The sequence below is a fragment of the Dinoponera quadriceps genome, unplaced genomic scaffold, assembly GCF_001313825.1.
Source record: "Dinoponera quadriceps isolate SergipeBrazil2010 unplaced genomic scaffold, ASM131382v1 scaffold558, whole genome shotgun sequence".
Lineage (NCBI taxonomy): Eukaryota > Metazoa > Arthropoda > Insecta > Hymenoptera > Formicidae > Dinoponera > Dinoponera quadriceps.
The window spans coordinates 690,410-704,135 of NW_014554665.1; the positions used below are offsets into that span (position 1 = coordinate 690,410).

At 38.5% G+C, this 13,726-nt stretch overlaps 5 protein-coding genes across 5 annotated transcripts; 4 read left to right on the forward strand and 1 right to left on the reverse strand.

Moving 5' to 3' along the window:
- Positions 1–1,595: 1,595 nt before the first annotated feature.
- On the forward strand, positions 1,596–4,451 carry LOC106740679 (acidic leucine-rich nuclear phosphoprotein 32-related protein 1-like). Its single transcript, XM_014611947.1, has 5 exons — positions 1,596–1,671; positions 1,837–2,025; positions 2,374–2,463; positions 2,949–3,117; positions 3,280–4,451. The coding sequence occupies exons 1-5, from the start codon at positions 1,596–1,598 to the stop codon at positions 4,388–4,390; spliced, it is 1,635 nt and encodes a 544-aa protein (XP_014467433.1). The 3' UTR covers positions 4,391–4,451.
- Positions 4,452–6,007: 1,556 nt separating this feature from the next.
- LOC106740678 lies at positions 6,008–7,534 on the forward strand. The gene is made up of 3 exons (XM_014611946.1): positions 6,008–6,111; positions 6,445–6,732; positions 7,012–7,534. The coding sequence occupies exons 1-3, from the start codon at positions 6,033–6,035 to the stop codon at positions 7,371–7,373; spliced, it is 729 nt and encodes a 242-aa protein (XP_014467432.1). The 5' UTR covers positions 6,008–6,032; the 3' UTR covers positions 7,374–7,534.
- Positions 7,535–8,072: 538 nt separating this feature from the next.
- On the forward strand, positions 8,073–9,372 carry LOC106740666. The gene is made up of 3 exons (XM_014611929.1): positions 8,073–8,460; positions 8,699–8,847; positions 9,181–9,372. Exons 1-3 carry the CDS (start codon positions 8,073–8,075, stop codon positions 9,370–9,372), a joined length of 729 nt encoding a protein of 242 aa, XP_014467415.1.
- Positions 9,373–10,219: 847 nt separating this feature from the next.
- LOC106740667 lies at positions 10,220–11,694 on the forward strand. Its single transcript, XM_014611931.1, has 5 exons — positions 10,220–10,289; positions 10,516–10,650; positions 10,731–10,817; positions 10,899–11,010; positions 11,234–11,694. Exons 1-5 carry the CDS (start codon positions 10,220–10,222, stop codon positions 11,559–11,561), a joined length of 732 nt encoding a protein of 243 aa, XP_014467417.1. The 3' UTR covers positions 11,562–11,694.
- Positions 11,695–12,038: 344 nt separating this feature from the next.
- LOC106740674 (probable U3 small nucleolar RNA-associated protein 11) lies at positions 12,039–13,166 on the reverse strand. The gene is made up of 2 exons (XM_014611941.1): positions 13,016–13,166; positions 12,039–12,903 (listed from the first exon to the last, which is right to left on the reverse strand). Exon 2 carries the CDS (start codon positions 12,881–12,883, stop codon positions 12,125–12,127), a length of 759 nt encoding a protein of 252 aa, XP_014467427.1. The 5' UTR covers positions 12,884–12,903; positions 13,016–13,166; the 3' UTR covers positions 12,039–12,124.
- Between the last annotated feature and the right edge of the window lie 560 nt (positions 13,167–13,726).

Here is a 13,726-nt window from a genome sequence, read left to right on the forward strand (position 1 = left end):
CTGCGTTTATACACGGGGAAAGCAAATTTTGCCAGAACAGCGAATTGTTTGGTAACATAGTGACAAGAAAATAAATGTTTGTCTGGACAGCAGAAAGATTTGTTGAGAATATTGCTGTTTGCTGGATGTATGGACAGTAAGATAATTTGGTTATACCGACTAAATTTTATCGCTGTCGCAATAATATGTTTTTTTTTGCTGTAACAACAAAATTATTTTCTCCGTGTAAAAAATCTTTTCGCTGTCATTGTATCAACAAACAATTTGCTGTTCCAGCAAACCTTGTTTTTTTCATTTTCTTGTAGAGTTTTAACGTTTCTAAGACGGTGCGGTCGGCGAATGGGACGGAGATTATCTACATAATACAGACAGTATTATCTATGTAAATAATGGAGTCTGTATATAATTATTTCTAATCTCCCTTATGTATTACACAAGGCTGATTGAATCGTTGCGTTTGATATTCGGAGAATATCCGGCGTATAAACGTAGAAAAATTGAATAGTCAGCGCATCGAGTCAAATGTCAAAATTTAACGTCTGATTCAAAATCGAAATTCAATACGCATATATATATATATATATATATTTGCACATATTATTTATTTGCATGTTAAATACCCGTCGTGAGAGGATTAGTTAATTAAATTAAATCAATCGGAATGTCACGCACACCGAGTCTCGGAGAGTGTCCGACAGATCGCATACCACGCTTTGGACCAATTTTTCCGCACTGATCACCTCCGTCATTCATTCGTTCGTTTCTTCGATCAGTCGGTCGACACGTCGCGAGCGACATGTGGAAGTGTCGTTCTGACCGTATCCAGCACCTCCGTGTACGAACGCGGTTTTATAACGGTGACACGACGGTGTCTCGCGGTAGAAACACGCGGCGATCGTGCCACTAAAAGTCCACCATCGTCTCGAGTAGCAGCGCCTCTCCGACGTCTTTGACCGTGACCGGGATTTAGGTCAACCGGTCGCCAAGAGCTCGCGCCTGAAACCGGAAGAGAATTCGTTTCCCCTCGTCTCTCGTGGAAATGAACAACTCCCCTCGAGATCGAGGGGAAACCGGTCGTGGGTTTTCGAGTAAGTTGAACCAAAAAAATTAGTAGCGGTAGATTTATAGCGCATCCGCGCGAGCGGGCCTCGTTGCAGCCGCAATGTGACCAATGTTATCTTGTTTAAATGGGTCGTCCCAGAATTACAAAATCAATTATAGATATATAGTTATACATTTGATTCCCAGTTGATCGGGAAATCGATGCTTAAAAAGAAAAATATCTGGTGGTTTCAGAGTACGACGTTATGTCGCTCGATGACGAATTAGTTATACGACGTGAGAATAACATTTCTCGCTAATTCAGCGCATCTTGCGCGACTTGCAATGTTGTATTATACTTTGGCACGCGCGTTCTAAATCCGAGTCGTTTTACAACAACGACGTGTTCTTTTTACCGTGTCCATTATCGGAGTTAACTCAAAAGAGGCCATAATGAGACTGGAACGTGCGTGCCGTCACATACTTCGTTCACGACTCGTTTACCACCAGCGTGACATCGTCTTCTTGGCATTGTTTCCAGAACACCCGAAAGGATGCGACTGTCGACGATTTTCGAGTTGTTGCTGATCCTTTTGTTGGTGGCTTTCGCGGCGTACGGCCGAGTAATCGGTAAGAAGAATAAATATTATAAAACAATAATAATATAGTGGTAAATTGAAAACATATCGAGCTTTTAATTATCCCTTGTTTCAGTGAAAATCACAGTGATCTGATGAAAAAATTACAAAACTTCCGGATTACTTTGATTAAAATCGTACATACAATTATTTCCAGATCGCAATGAGGTGGCGCATCGTCGCGTGGTGCGCACCGTGGATAATTCGAAGCAGAGTGACATGAGCCTGTCGACGATGTCCCTGAAACAGGCGACCGACAGCGTGAATCGATATTGCACCTGCAACGAGAACATTTGCAACTGCTGCCGGGACTTTCACATACCGGTCGTGCAGTTGAAAGGACCGGGTAATTATCAATGCGATGCAATTGTGCACGAAAAATGAAAGTGCAACGGTGAACAATGACGGGATTTGCGTTTGTTGTCTTATCGCGTTATATCTTATTCTCTTACCTTATCATCTTCCGCTGATCAATACTTATTGTATCTCTCTTATATATGACGTTATAATTTCATATATATATATTTGATTATAATTTGGTTGTAATTTCATATATTTGATATGTAGTATTACAGAATTTTTACACACGCAAGGATATTCAATGGAGAATCATTGTAAAGGATGTTGTGAGGAATAACGTGCAATTTTTTCCTTCGTAATTCGATTAACAGAGCCTTCGTATTTGAAATTCTAGGCTGCGCCTCGCTGCAGTATCTTCAGGGTGACAATTTGGCCATGCAGTTGAGCTTCGGCGACAACATATTAACGAGCACGATGGTTAACGGTAAACACACACTCGGTTAACGGTAACGATTAACAGTTCTCCCCTCCGCCACTTTCACCGATTACCTCGTTGCAATATATAATCGATATTTCTCATGAATTATTTATTTATTACGGGATTCTACGTGTAGATTTAATTGGATGGAAATTATATATATATCTACGAAATGATACTTTCGACGGATGTATCTTGTAATTTACGTAACAAGTTGTAAACACGCAGAAGACGGTGATGAAAGAAACGCGGATTATGGTATCTTCTAACCGTGATCGATTACTTCGACTCGATAAGATCACCGGATTGATTCTGGATATTAATTATTACGACAGATGACAGATTCAAGATACTTCGAATGATATATTCGCGTCGTCGAGTATTTTATACCATTTATCCCAAATTTACCAATTTACTTTCAAACGTTTTAGCAACGTAGCTTCGAGTCTGAATTATTGAGTTTGTTCTGCAACAAATATTCTGACTTTCAGGAAAGAGTCCGAGGCCTGTATGCGTGCCGTTGCCGGGCGGTTTCACTAAATTTTGCGGTAGGATCTACTCCATCCAACGTGACGCAAAGAATCACTTCAAAGCTTGCCTCGGCCTAGAACTACAGTCGGCTACTGAACTGGAAGCTAGTCTTCGCGTCAGTTGCTTCAGGTATTTATCGGTTAAACTATATATAAGAACTACCTAGTTGCATGTTATAATTTTGTTAGTCTACGTAAATTATCATCCCTTATTGAAGACTGAAGAGGCTTTGAAATGTTAGTTAAGATATTACTCAAGGACAGTACCGCGTAATCTCACTTTGAATTCCAGATTTGGCCCGGACGGTCTGAAGCTTCGGCCAGCCGAACCTCTTCCCGTTGTTGAGGCGGAATCCACCTCAGAGGAGGAGGACGACGACGATTTCTTCGGGCTCGGTGCGGACGACGATGACGACGACGACGACGACGATGAAGACGACGAGGACGATAGACCTTCCTTGAATTCGGTTCCGAACGCCTCGGGGGTCGATGACGCCCAAGAGGTGGACGAGGAGGACGATGACGATGATCTGTTAGGCCTCGGCGCTCTCTTAGATATCTTTACCGGTGACGACGATACCACGACGAAGAGACCTAAGGTTACCACCGTGGCGCCATTGTTGCAGTTCACCATACCGATTCTAACGAGGCCGACCACTCCCATACCATTGGAGGATTACGAGCTGACCACTAGCGGCAATAACGTGCTGGCGGAACCGAGCAACAACGGAGAACACGAAGAAAACGGTACTCAGGACGACACCAAGCTCGAAGAGGAAGAAGGGGAGACGGAAACTCTCGATAACGAAGATACCAACAATGAGAACCAAGAGGAGGAAGTCACGGAAGCCTCTAACCAAATCGTGTTCTACGCGAAACCCGATAAAGTCGGGCAACTCCCGCAAACGAACAAAGTGAAGAAGGGCGTCGTCGGAAACAAAAAGAAACCTACAGTAACATCGACGAGCATCAACGCGATCGATGAGCCCGAGAAGCCGGCGAAGAAACCTATCAAAGATGAAGACGATGAAGACGACGACGACGACGACGATGATGACGAGGATGATATCTTGGACGACGATGACGACGACGATGAGGTTCTCGACGACGAGTATGACAAGGATGATGAAGACGAAGAGGACGAGGATAAGCACGAGGACGATGAGAAGCACGAGGAGTTCGACGACGAGGATGAGAAGGCGGAGGATCTCTCCGATCTGGATGACGACGACGATGACGAAGAGGAAGAAGCGATGCTGACTGCTATTATGGGTAGCGGAAAAAACTCTAAGAACAAAGGCGACACGACGAACGGGTCCAACGAGTATGACTACAGTCTCGGATTCTTGGCCAGGAAGAGGCATCCCGGAGGAAATCGTCAGAGCAAGATCACGAGGCTTTAAGAAGTGTACAGACCTATGCCCCAGTCAGTAGGATAAGTGGAAGTCGAGGAAATCGGGAATAGTCGTCTCTTTGTCTGGTCTCGCGGATCCACTCGTCCTGGCGGGACCCGAAGAGTCTCGTCGGGTTAAAGGAGTGCTCGTTTGAAGATACAATGGATATTGGTATAATTGTGTGACAGTGTGATGTATCTTTTTAAAATTGCGAGAGCCTCCCGTCTCTCGGTAATTTCGCGACGAATAGTCATGACCTTAATTATCTGTTAAACGAACACTTGTAATTTTACAATAATTGTCAGTTTATTTATTTATTTATTTTAGACAGCTGTTATATATATATATATATTTATATATATATAATGTTACCGTTGAAAAGGCAGTTTTTTGTTTAACGTTGATTATGTTATCATTTTTTTAAGTGGTTAATGGTGTATTTATTAAGTATTGTGGAGACTGACGCAAGATTTAATAGAGATTGAGAAACGTCTTTTGGAGGAGAGGAAAAAAGGAATAGTTTAAATAGGATCGCGCGACGACGAGATTATTACGTAAAACGCGAAGATTCGCTCGTTGAGGGTCGCTATTCGCGAGGAAGACTTGTACATGAATCGTTCGTGACCTCAGCCATAATAAATTCGATTAGTTTAACGTTATTTGTTAAGAGCAAATGAATATTTATAATTTATATATATATATATGTGTGTGTGTATTTAAGTTATTTATTGACGTTGTAATTAAGTAAACTGAATAAATGTAACTTATACTAAGTGCCGTTGAAGTCAATTATTCTCACTGTTCATTTATTGTTCAAATTTTTAATGTAATGTCGCTGACGATTTGTTAAACGTGACATCAACTTAAATCAATTTATCGGCAATTAAAGCATTATTGCGCTATATACACGTCGTACATAATTAAAAAAAAAATTCAGCATGATATAATTCACAATATAACGGCGTTGGTTAGAGAATGTCGACCGGTGTCTTCCAATTTATCCTTCAGTCCCGTTTGTGTGACCAGATTATAGTACACCATGTTGTATTTGGCTACATCTGATAAGAGAGATAACAACGTCATGTGTCACCTTATATAGTAATTTGCTAATCCTTACATAAGTCATTTCAATACCGATATTAATTTTTTTTTTTTATTATGATATAATTGCTTACATTCATTTACTAAAAAAACGACACTTTTGTATATAACAATATATAAATTCAGCATAATATATATATTTTGATACGGTAGAAATAATTATTGTAAGAATAATTACATAATTACCACATCATTTTGCCGCGTTATAAACGTAACGTGAATCTTACAATATTCTTCAAAATACCACTTTGCGAAAGACACAACCTAAAACGCTGCATTTTGAGATAAATATTTACGTGATAATGATATTCAGATTTCGTGATTGTCTGATAGACTGATTTCCAGTTTCGAGTTCAGACTATTATTTAATCGCGACTATTAAATCGCGCCTATAAAATCGCGACCATAAAATCGAGCATGTTGATCTTGCTTTCTATGGAAAGTTTATGCATAATTAATGAATCCGGCGCGTCTGCGGCTTGGTCCAACGTGCGCCAAATTTCAGTCTACCGTGGGCGGCGAAGCACGAAGGTTGTACAATCATATCAACATGTTATTCAGATGGTTTTGCGCGTCTCTCCTGATCTTGGCGATTCAAGATGTCGTTGCGGCGGGCATCGACCATATCGGTAAGAATGATATTACGTACAGTCGAGTCATATCCTCATGATTAATATTTCGATAATCCGAGCATTATCACGAAGATTAGCAGCAAAGTCATTTGCCAGTAAAGCAAGAACATTTGAAGAAATTTACGTTTGGTGAAAACTTTTCTTTATTGCAAACGAATAGAACGAATAGAACAGGAAATTAAAACTAAAAGTGTCGTTCTTTTAGTAAATGAATATAAGCAATTATATCATAATAAAGCAAAATATTAATATCGGTATTGAAATGACTTACATAAGGATCAACAAATTATTATATAAAGTGACACGTGACGTCGTTATCTCTCTTATCAGATTTAGCCCAATTCAACATGGTGTATTACAATCTGGCCACACAAACGGGATTGAAGGGTGAATTGGAAAACACCGGTCGACATCCTCTAACCAACGCCAGGATCTCTTTTCGCGGCTTAGGATGCAACTGCTTAGGTCTTACGTGCGCCTGTTGCACCGGCATCAACTTAACCGCCATCAACTTCAATCGTCGTACCTGCACCAATTTCACCTATGACCCCGACGAGTTCTCCATCAAGGTCGCAATCATGATGAACGAGAGGGAGGTTTTTGCGTACTCTTTGTCCGGTGAGCGATTTTGCTCAAACCATTTTTGTTCCCTTTTCTGACGATCTAAAATTATTTTTTTATTTCACTGAAAAAAAGAATAATATCTTTTCAATTTTACCATTCAATAAAATTGAATGGATATGCGTTCTACGGCGGGAGGAAAAGTTAATTCACCGAGATCTCGAAATGTGTGAACAACAACAAACTTTCGGACGGTTAAATTTACATTCTTGTACGAATTGTAATTTACATGTAATTTATATAATATCGTAATTCTTTTAATGAATTGATTCGCAGCCAAAAATCCGCCGCCTCTCTGCGTGCCCTTTTCCTATCTTCCCATCATCAATTTCTGCGTACGCTTCTTCGACATCTACACACCCGGGAGCAATCTTCACGCGTGCATCGACTTCGAGACACGCGTGGTCAACTGGCCGATTTTGGTCCTGCATTTTAATTGCGTCAAGATTGGACTGGACGGTATCTCTTGGACGAAGCCGCAAGACGGCAGCAACGCCGTTCTTCAAGCGCAGTCCGAAGCGAGCGAGCCCGAAGTGTACGACGACGTGGACTTCGAGCATGATCCCGTGTTCCCGAACAATCACACTTCCGGCTTAACTCCCGAAGAGGAGGCCAACATCGGTCAACTAAAGCTGTGACTTTTATGTCGGCCACACAATTACACGTCTTAGAGTTGATATTATAATATAATAGTTTTATACTTATAGTTTTATGGATTATATTTAAGTACCACATATGTGTGTATAATTATTAGAGCGAGCTTAGAACGTAAGTATCACCTGTTGTACACGAATGGCCTTTGGACATCCCGAAATATTCTGTAGATCACGTCTGACGCATACAAAAATCGTTGTTTATATTAAATTGGCGTATTACTCTTCTCTATCGTGTTACGTATCTATCATTAAGCGTCGTTTCTTTCTTTTATTTCATCGGTAGACACCGTTTCGAAGAGTTTTACATTAATATTAATTTATATGTACATTGATATCAATATATGAATGAACAAGCATATTTAATTGATCAATTTCATTCTCAATTAACGATCGAACTTACCGAATTCGGCGCGTATGAAACGAGTGCGTGTGTTTTTAATCATCATCGATAGACACGTGAGCGTTTTGTGAGAGCGCTTCTGCTTCCTCGACGACGAGTTCTAGTTAATCACGAAATACGAGCGAGCAGTTTGCGGCCAAGCCTAAATTTCACCATAAAACGGGGTCAGCCTGGAATGTCCGTTAACCGGCCAGTCGAGTTTCGATCGCTCGGCGAGGAGCATATCTCGAGAAAATGTCTCCTCGCCTCGATTGAACGCTGAGCAAGATCAAGGACACAGGATGAAGGCCATCTGTTGGCTGCTGTTGCCGCTGATCATCGCCCTCGACGAGTCGAGCTCGCTCACGGAAATAAGGAATTACGAGGATGTCACGACAGGAAGGAGCAGCGAGATCGAAGGACCTCCGATGTCGCAGGAGAACTTGGAGAACCTAAAGGCATTGTTGAGGCAAACGTCAGCTTCTTCAGGAACGGAAAATAGCACGGTCACTGCGACCAGACAGGGACGTTGTCAGTGCTTCGGCGGCGTCTGCGGATGTTGCTCAAGAATCTTATACGACACGTGGAAGCAGAAGGCCTGTGTGAACGTCACGTACGACCCCGATGAGTTCAGCTTCACCGCCAACATCCTGATGAACAACAGGATCCTTTATACGAGGACAATTTCGGGTAAGTGGCAAGTGCAGACAATGAATTTTATTTAATTAAACGATTTACACAAATAAAAAACGATTTTTTCTATACTTAACATGTTATGCGTCGTGTCAGTTTAAATCGAATGTTTTCTTTTCAGCAGTTGTAGCATTAAACATTTTTATTCGTTATTCTAAGATAAAGGAAATATTTAATTGGGTATTTGACCGAATACTAAGAGAATTTTGTTTAATTCGACTTGTCGGCTCTACAGGGAAAAATCCTAGACCGGTGTGTGTTCCTGTTCCAAGGATACCGTTTATCAGAGCGTGCGTCAGGTTCTATAATATATATTTCCAAGGCAGAAATATTCATTTGTGCGTGAATATGGAGGGCAAGTTTCAGGATTCCACGTTGTTCAAGGTTCGAGTTCGGATTTTTAGAACAAGATTCACGGTGAAAAATATTACCGATGACGTGTGTTCTATAATTAATCAATACAAATAAAACACATACACATTTTACCATATGCATTTTATGCTTGCAAATTATTCATGCGCAATTTTGTAATTTTTAGAAGGCGAGAAACAAAGAATGTTTTCTTTGTGCTTTCTCGTTTTCCTTTAAAATGATTTGCAAATGGAAAAATGTGCAATTTGTTAGATCATCTTAAGAACAGAAGATTCACCCGAGCACATCACGCAATCCCGTATAATAATAATAATAATAATAATAAATGTCTATTTGTTTTCACAGGTTGGATTCGATTGTCTAAGATTTGGCGCGAACGGATTAGCCCTTCTAAAGCCGGAAGACGGTGGCGGTTTGCCAGCGGGTCAAGTAGAATTTTTTCCAGAAGATGTTGACGACGATGATTATAACGATGAAGATGACGATGACGACGACGACGACGATGATGACGACGACGACGACGATGATTTGTTCTGAGAATGTTTCTCGAAAGTCGACGATGCTGACGGTTGAAAGTGTTATTTAATTGTATAATTTGAGTGCCATGAAAACGTGTTTTATTATTGTTTTATTATTATTATTATTATTATTTAAATAAATATATATAATAATCATACTATTAATGTAATAATCATATTATTATTTATATTATTGCTTCATATGATTATCATTTTCGTGACCAAATAATTACTTTTACCTTTAATATTAAGATCAGAATTATATATTTATATGTATTATATATTTATATGCGCATTGTGCGCTATTAATATTAAACGATAATAGGTATTTTTAATTGTATTAATGCTCAATTATATAAATCGGTCAATTGGATATCAAGTTTTAAATTTTAATGGGGAAATTTTTATGGAAAATCGCATAAGTGAGAAATGGTGAGATGTCTGAAAACCAAGTTTCTTTTTCTCAACTTTATTATCGTTTATTAAATTATATGTTTTTTAAATGTAACGTTTTACGAAGGCAATTTACGGTCAATGAAAAAATATGTGGCACACACACGCACACATAAATTTGTATGTGATATACTTTAGATACACAGGAATATAACGGTAAATTTCACGCTCGTATATAATTCGAGAGAGGACAAAAACGTTCCGGGTATTTTCTAAAGGTCCACGATATAATAGCTGGTAATTGTATCCCTTCCTGCAACGTCGAACAGAGCGTGGAAAAGCAGAAAGCGTTTAGTACGAGTCGGGGCGTCATTGGAAGCCGATAGTTAAATTAATCGTCAGCATTTTGCATGTATCTGTTTACTCAAGTTTAACTTTAAAAGTACGATTCATAGTAAACGTAATTCACAAGAATGAACTTGTGTAATAACTTCTGTATCCTCGTCTTGATACGATTGTGCGGGGCTATCGCTATTAACGGAAGTTAGTGCTAATAGTTATGTTTAACTCTGAAAATAGTTATTTATAACGTTCGACTTATGATAATAATATCAATCGAGAAAATATCTTTTTTATATCTTTCCAGTGGTTATTATACGCGCTTTAAGTGCGCTTTGAGTTTTTTTTATTTATTTTAACGTATGACATATAATTCTTATATTTCTTATACGAAAATTTCTGAGTTTCTGATGAGTCGAATATTTCGTAGGCAATGCTGTAGCAAGGGGATTTCTGATTTATAGAACAGTGTCTGTCACTCAAAGTTTATGCAACTGCCCGATGTCCTTTTCCTGCTCCTGCTGTCAGAGCGTGATTATTCTGTATACTAAGAGGGAGAAGAATCGTAAGTTTTTCAAATCACACAATCACAGTTTATCACATATTAAAACAGACGAGTGAAATATTTTGCCTCTTACGTTGCAGTGTGTGTGAATTTTACATATCAGAGAAACGGCTTGAACGTAGACGTCGCGTTGAGTTCAGACACAATCAATACCAGAACCATCACAAGTGAGCACTTCCAATTAAAAATAATCTCGATAAAGAACTGTGATAATTTTATTATGCACTTGTAATCAATCTGTCATTCACATCGATTTGATTGTCTCACAGATTACAAAGCATTTCAGTTTTGCATGTATATTCCTGGTTGCCTTTTCTCGACCGCGTGTGTCAACATTTTGGAGCTCAATCGATTTTCCAAGTATGTGGATGTACAATAATAAAAATTGTTGCTAAAGTAACTTTGTACGTTTGGTAATAGTAACAGATAAAATGGAGTTCAAGGATTTCCAAATGAATCCTCTAATAATTTGCAATTTGTATGATTCTGTTTGACAAATTTATCATAGTCTGCTTCTATCTGGACATTTATTTGTCGAATTCGGCTTGCAATTTTTATTAAAATCATCATCCTCTCTGCGCAGATCCATCACGGCTTGCCTTCGTCTGGACATTTACTCCAAGAAACATCTCTGGCAGATCAATTACGGTTGCACGAACGTATCTACGGAATTGCCAATGATATCAATGACAGATATCACACCGAGAATGACAGATACACAACACGAAGGAGTACCCCTAACGGGAAACGGGCTTACCGGAAGAACGTCGATGACGGAATCAATGACAAATCAAATGATGACTATGGCAATGCCGGAAGCAAGTTCCGTGGGAGCAGCCGGAATGACAGGGCAAGCGAATGGAATGACTGAAATGAGTTCCGGGCAAACGGAGCAGACAGCCATCGATTAAACAGATGATTGTGGGTATAAAAAGGAACGACAGATAAATGATAAATTTAATGGGAATATGAAATATTGAGAATAATGCAATAAGTTAGAAATAATAACGAATATAAAATAAGAGAAGAAATAGTAGTAGACTGTGCATCTCGCATTTTTAATTGAATTTTAAGCGATGATAACATTTCTTTATATATCAACTGTCTATATTTTTATACTAGTAATGTATTCACATTTATATTGTGTTCATTATAAAATATATAAGTATATGTATATTAATAAAAATGGATATGAGTAAAAATAGATAAATAGTTCTTCCTACAATCATAAAATCAAGAAATGCAAATTTTTACTATCGATCGATTCCCGATATTATAATTAAAAGGATATCAGGAGTCATAGAAATAATAGAAAAGATTAATGTATGAATAAATATTCATACATATTTTTAGTCAACGCTTCTAAAATCAAATTTATATTCATTCTCTTTAATAACATGTAATGATAATAAAAATTACAAAATGCAATTTTAGGCACACACACACACACACATACACACACAGCATGTACAAGTTATCGTTTTCTTTCGTACTTCCATTTATAAATAGGAGCAGAAGTTTTTGTATTAGGCTTCAAACATTTCGGTTTTGTAATTTTTTTATCCTTCAGTTTAATACGCATTTCCAACTTATCTTGTACAATTGTTAATTCACGTTCCCTCGCGATTCTCTTGGAGAGTTCCGTGTAAGCCATATGATTCTTTTGCCGGAGCTTAGCCACAGTCTTCTCATCTATATCTGGCAGCTTCAACTGGTTCAGTTGGCTCATCTTCGGTCGATTGATTCTTCTGGATATCAATGCAGGATGAGTGTCCAGTCTCTTGGCCAGGTTGAAATTCTTCATCTCCTCGTCATCATCCACAAAGAAGATATGCTGGTTCTGCGTCTCGTTAGCTGCGTCGATCATGTGCATCTGGCTCTGCAACTTGTTTATCTTCCTTGACTCGATGTGCCTCTTGTACCTGATATATTTGATATCCTGTGATTCCATTAACTTAATCTGCTCAGGCGTGTGTTCGGCTTCTTTCTGTTCTCGGTGAACGCCATTCACCAGCTTGGAATTGATCATGTGAAAATAGAACTCATCTGGATTCTTGTTGAGCGCACGCTTTCGCAAAAGCTTGATCGTTGCCTGCTTCTCTTGAAAATCCTTAGCCCTGGCGACATAGTCCTTCTTCTTTTCCAGCAAGCCCAGGTGCTTGCGTTCCTCCGGCTGGTGACGTTCCCGGTGAGTCTTTTGACCTGCCTTTGCGGCTTTCTTCCACGAGGACATTTTAAGGTTGTTACTGTAATCTGGAACAAATGTATACTCGTATATTATGTGAGGATGTGACGAAAATGCCAATAGATATGACAAAATAGGTGCATGTAGGTCCTGATTACGTTTATATATTGTGTGACTTACCCTTTTTTTATTTACTATAAAAATCACTAATTTATTTTAACGATATCAAGAATGGCTACTCGTACACTATGTGCTACATAACCTTACACTTAATAGTAGCTGATCTCTCTCTCTCTCTTTCTTTCCCTCTTTCTCTCTCAATAATTCGTTCAGGAGACTCAAAGGTTCGTCCCCAGTACCACTTAGCAATCGGTGGCGCTGCGAGTGAAAATAGAGATGCGATAATCGATCAATCGACGTTCGATTCTATTGAAGGATCGATTGTCTTCTCGATATTTTGAAATTAAATTAATTCTTATGTTGAATAGCTTTTAAATTCAATATTGTTCGATTTTATTATTAAACTTTGCCGAAAGTACAGCCTTTGTATGCACATACTTCGTTTGAACTTCCTTAAAGCTTATCCTGCTTGGATTTCCACTTTTTAATATATAATTTGAGTCAGGATTTACGTTTTTCATTTCTCTTTATGAATAGTGTGAAAAATAAAACGAAAAAGCAATATATTTTCCAAGTTGCCTTTATTACTAATATAATGAAAAATGCATATATATATATATAAAATTGATGTAATTTGTTTAATAAAATTTAATATCATCTTCTGAAGACATCTTTATGTAAACATATTTATCATACATGTATATATTTAATCTATACATATATTAAATATGTTTATATAAAATATATGTTTAATATGATATATACTATTGC

Bases quoted from the DNA above. Each gene is read 5' to 3' on its own strand.
- LOC106740666 (XM_014611929.1), top strand. From the start codon at position 8,073: ATGAAGGCCATCTGTTGGCTGCTGTTGCCGCTGATCATCGCCCTCGAC. The intron at 8,461-8,698 runs GTAAGTGGCAAG...TCGGCTCTACAG, and splicing joins TTATACGAGGACAATTTCGG to GGAAAAATCCTAGACCGGTG. The intron at 8,848-9,180 runs GTTCGAGTTCGG...TTGTTTTCACAG, and splicing joins AGGATTCCACGTTGTTCAAG to GTTGGATTCGATTGTCTAAG.
- LOC106740667 (XM_014611931.1), top strand. From the start codon at position 10,220: ATGAACTTGTGTAATAACTTCTGTATCCTCGTCTTGATACGATTGTGC. The intron at 10,818-10,898 runs GTGAGCACTTCC...TCTGTCATTCAC, and splicing joins CAATACCAGAACCATCACAA to ATCGATTTGATTGTCTCACA. The intron at 11,011-11,233 runs GTATGTGGATGT...CTCTCTGCGCAG, and splicing joins GAGCTCAATCGATTTTCCAA to ATCCATCACGGCTTGCCTTC.
- LOC106740674 (XM_014611941.1), bottom strand. From the start codon at position 12,883: ATGTCCTCGTGGAAGAAAGCCGCAAAGGCAGGTCAAAAGACTCACCGG.
- LOC106740678 (XM_014611946.1), top strand. From the start codon at position 6,033: ATGTTATTCAGATGGTTTTGCGCGTCTCTCCTGATCTTGGCGATTCAA. The intron at 6,112-6,444 runs GTAAGAATGATA...CTCTCTTATCAG, and splicing joins GGCGGGCATCGACCATATCG to ATTTAGCCCAATTCAACATG. The intron at 6,733-7,011 runs GTGAGCGATTTT...ATTGATTCGCAG, and splicing joins TTTTGCGTACTCTTTGTCCG to CCAAAAATCCGCCGCCTCTC.
- LOC106740679 (XM_014611947.1), top strand. From the start codon at position 1,596: ATGCGACTGTCGACGATTTTCGAGTTGTTGCTGATCCTTTTGTTGGTG. The intron at 2,464-2,948 runs GTAAACACACAC...TCTGACTTTCAG, and splicing joins AACGAGCACGATGGTTAACG to GAAAGAGTCCGAGGCCTGTA. The intron at 3,118-3,279 runs GTATTTATCGGT...TTTGAATTCCAG, and splicing joins CTTCGCGTCAGTTGCTTCAG to ATTTGGCCCGGACGGTCTGA.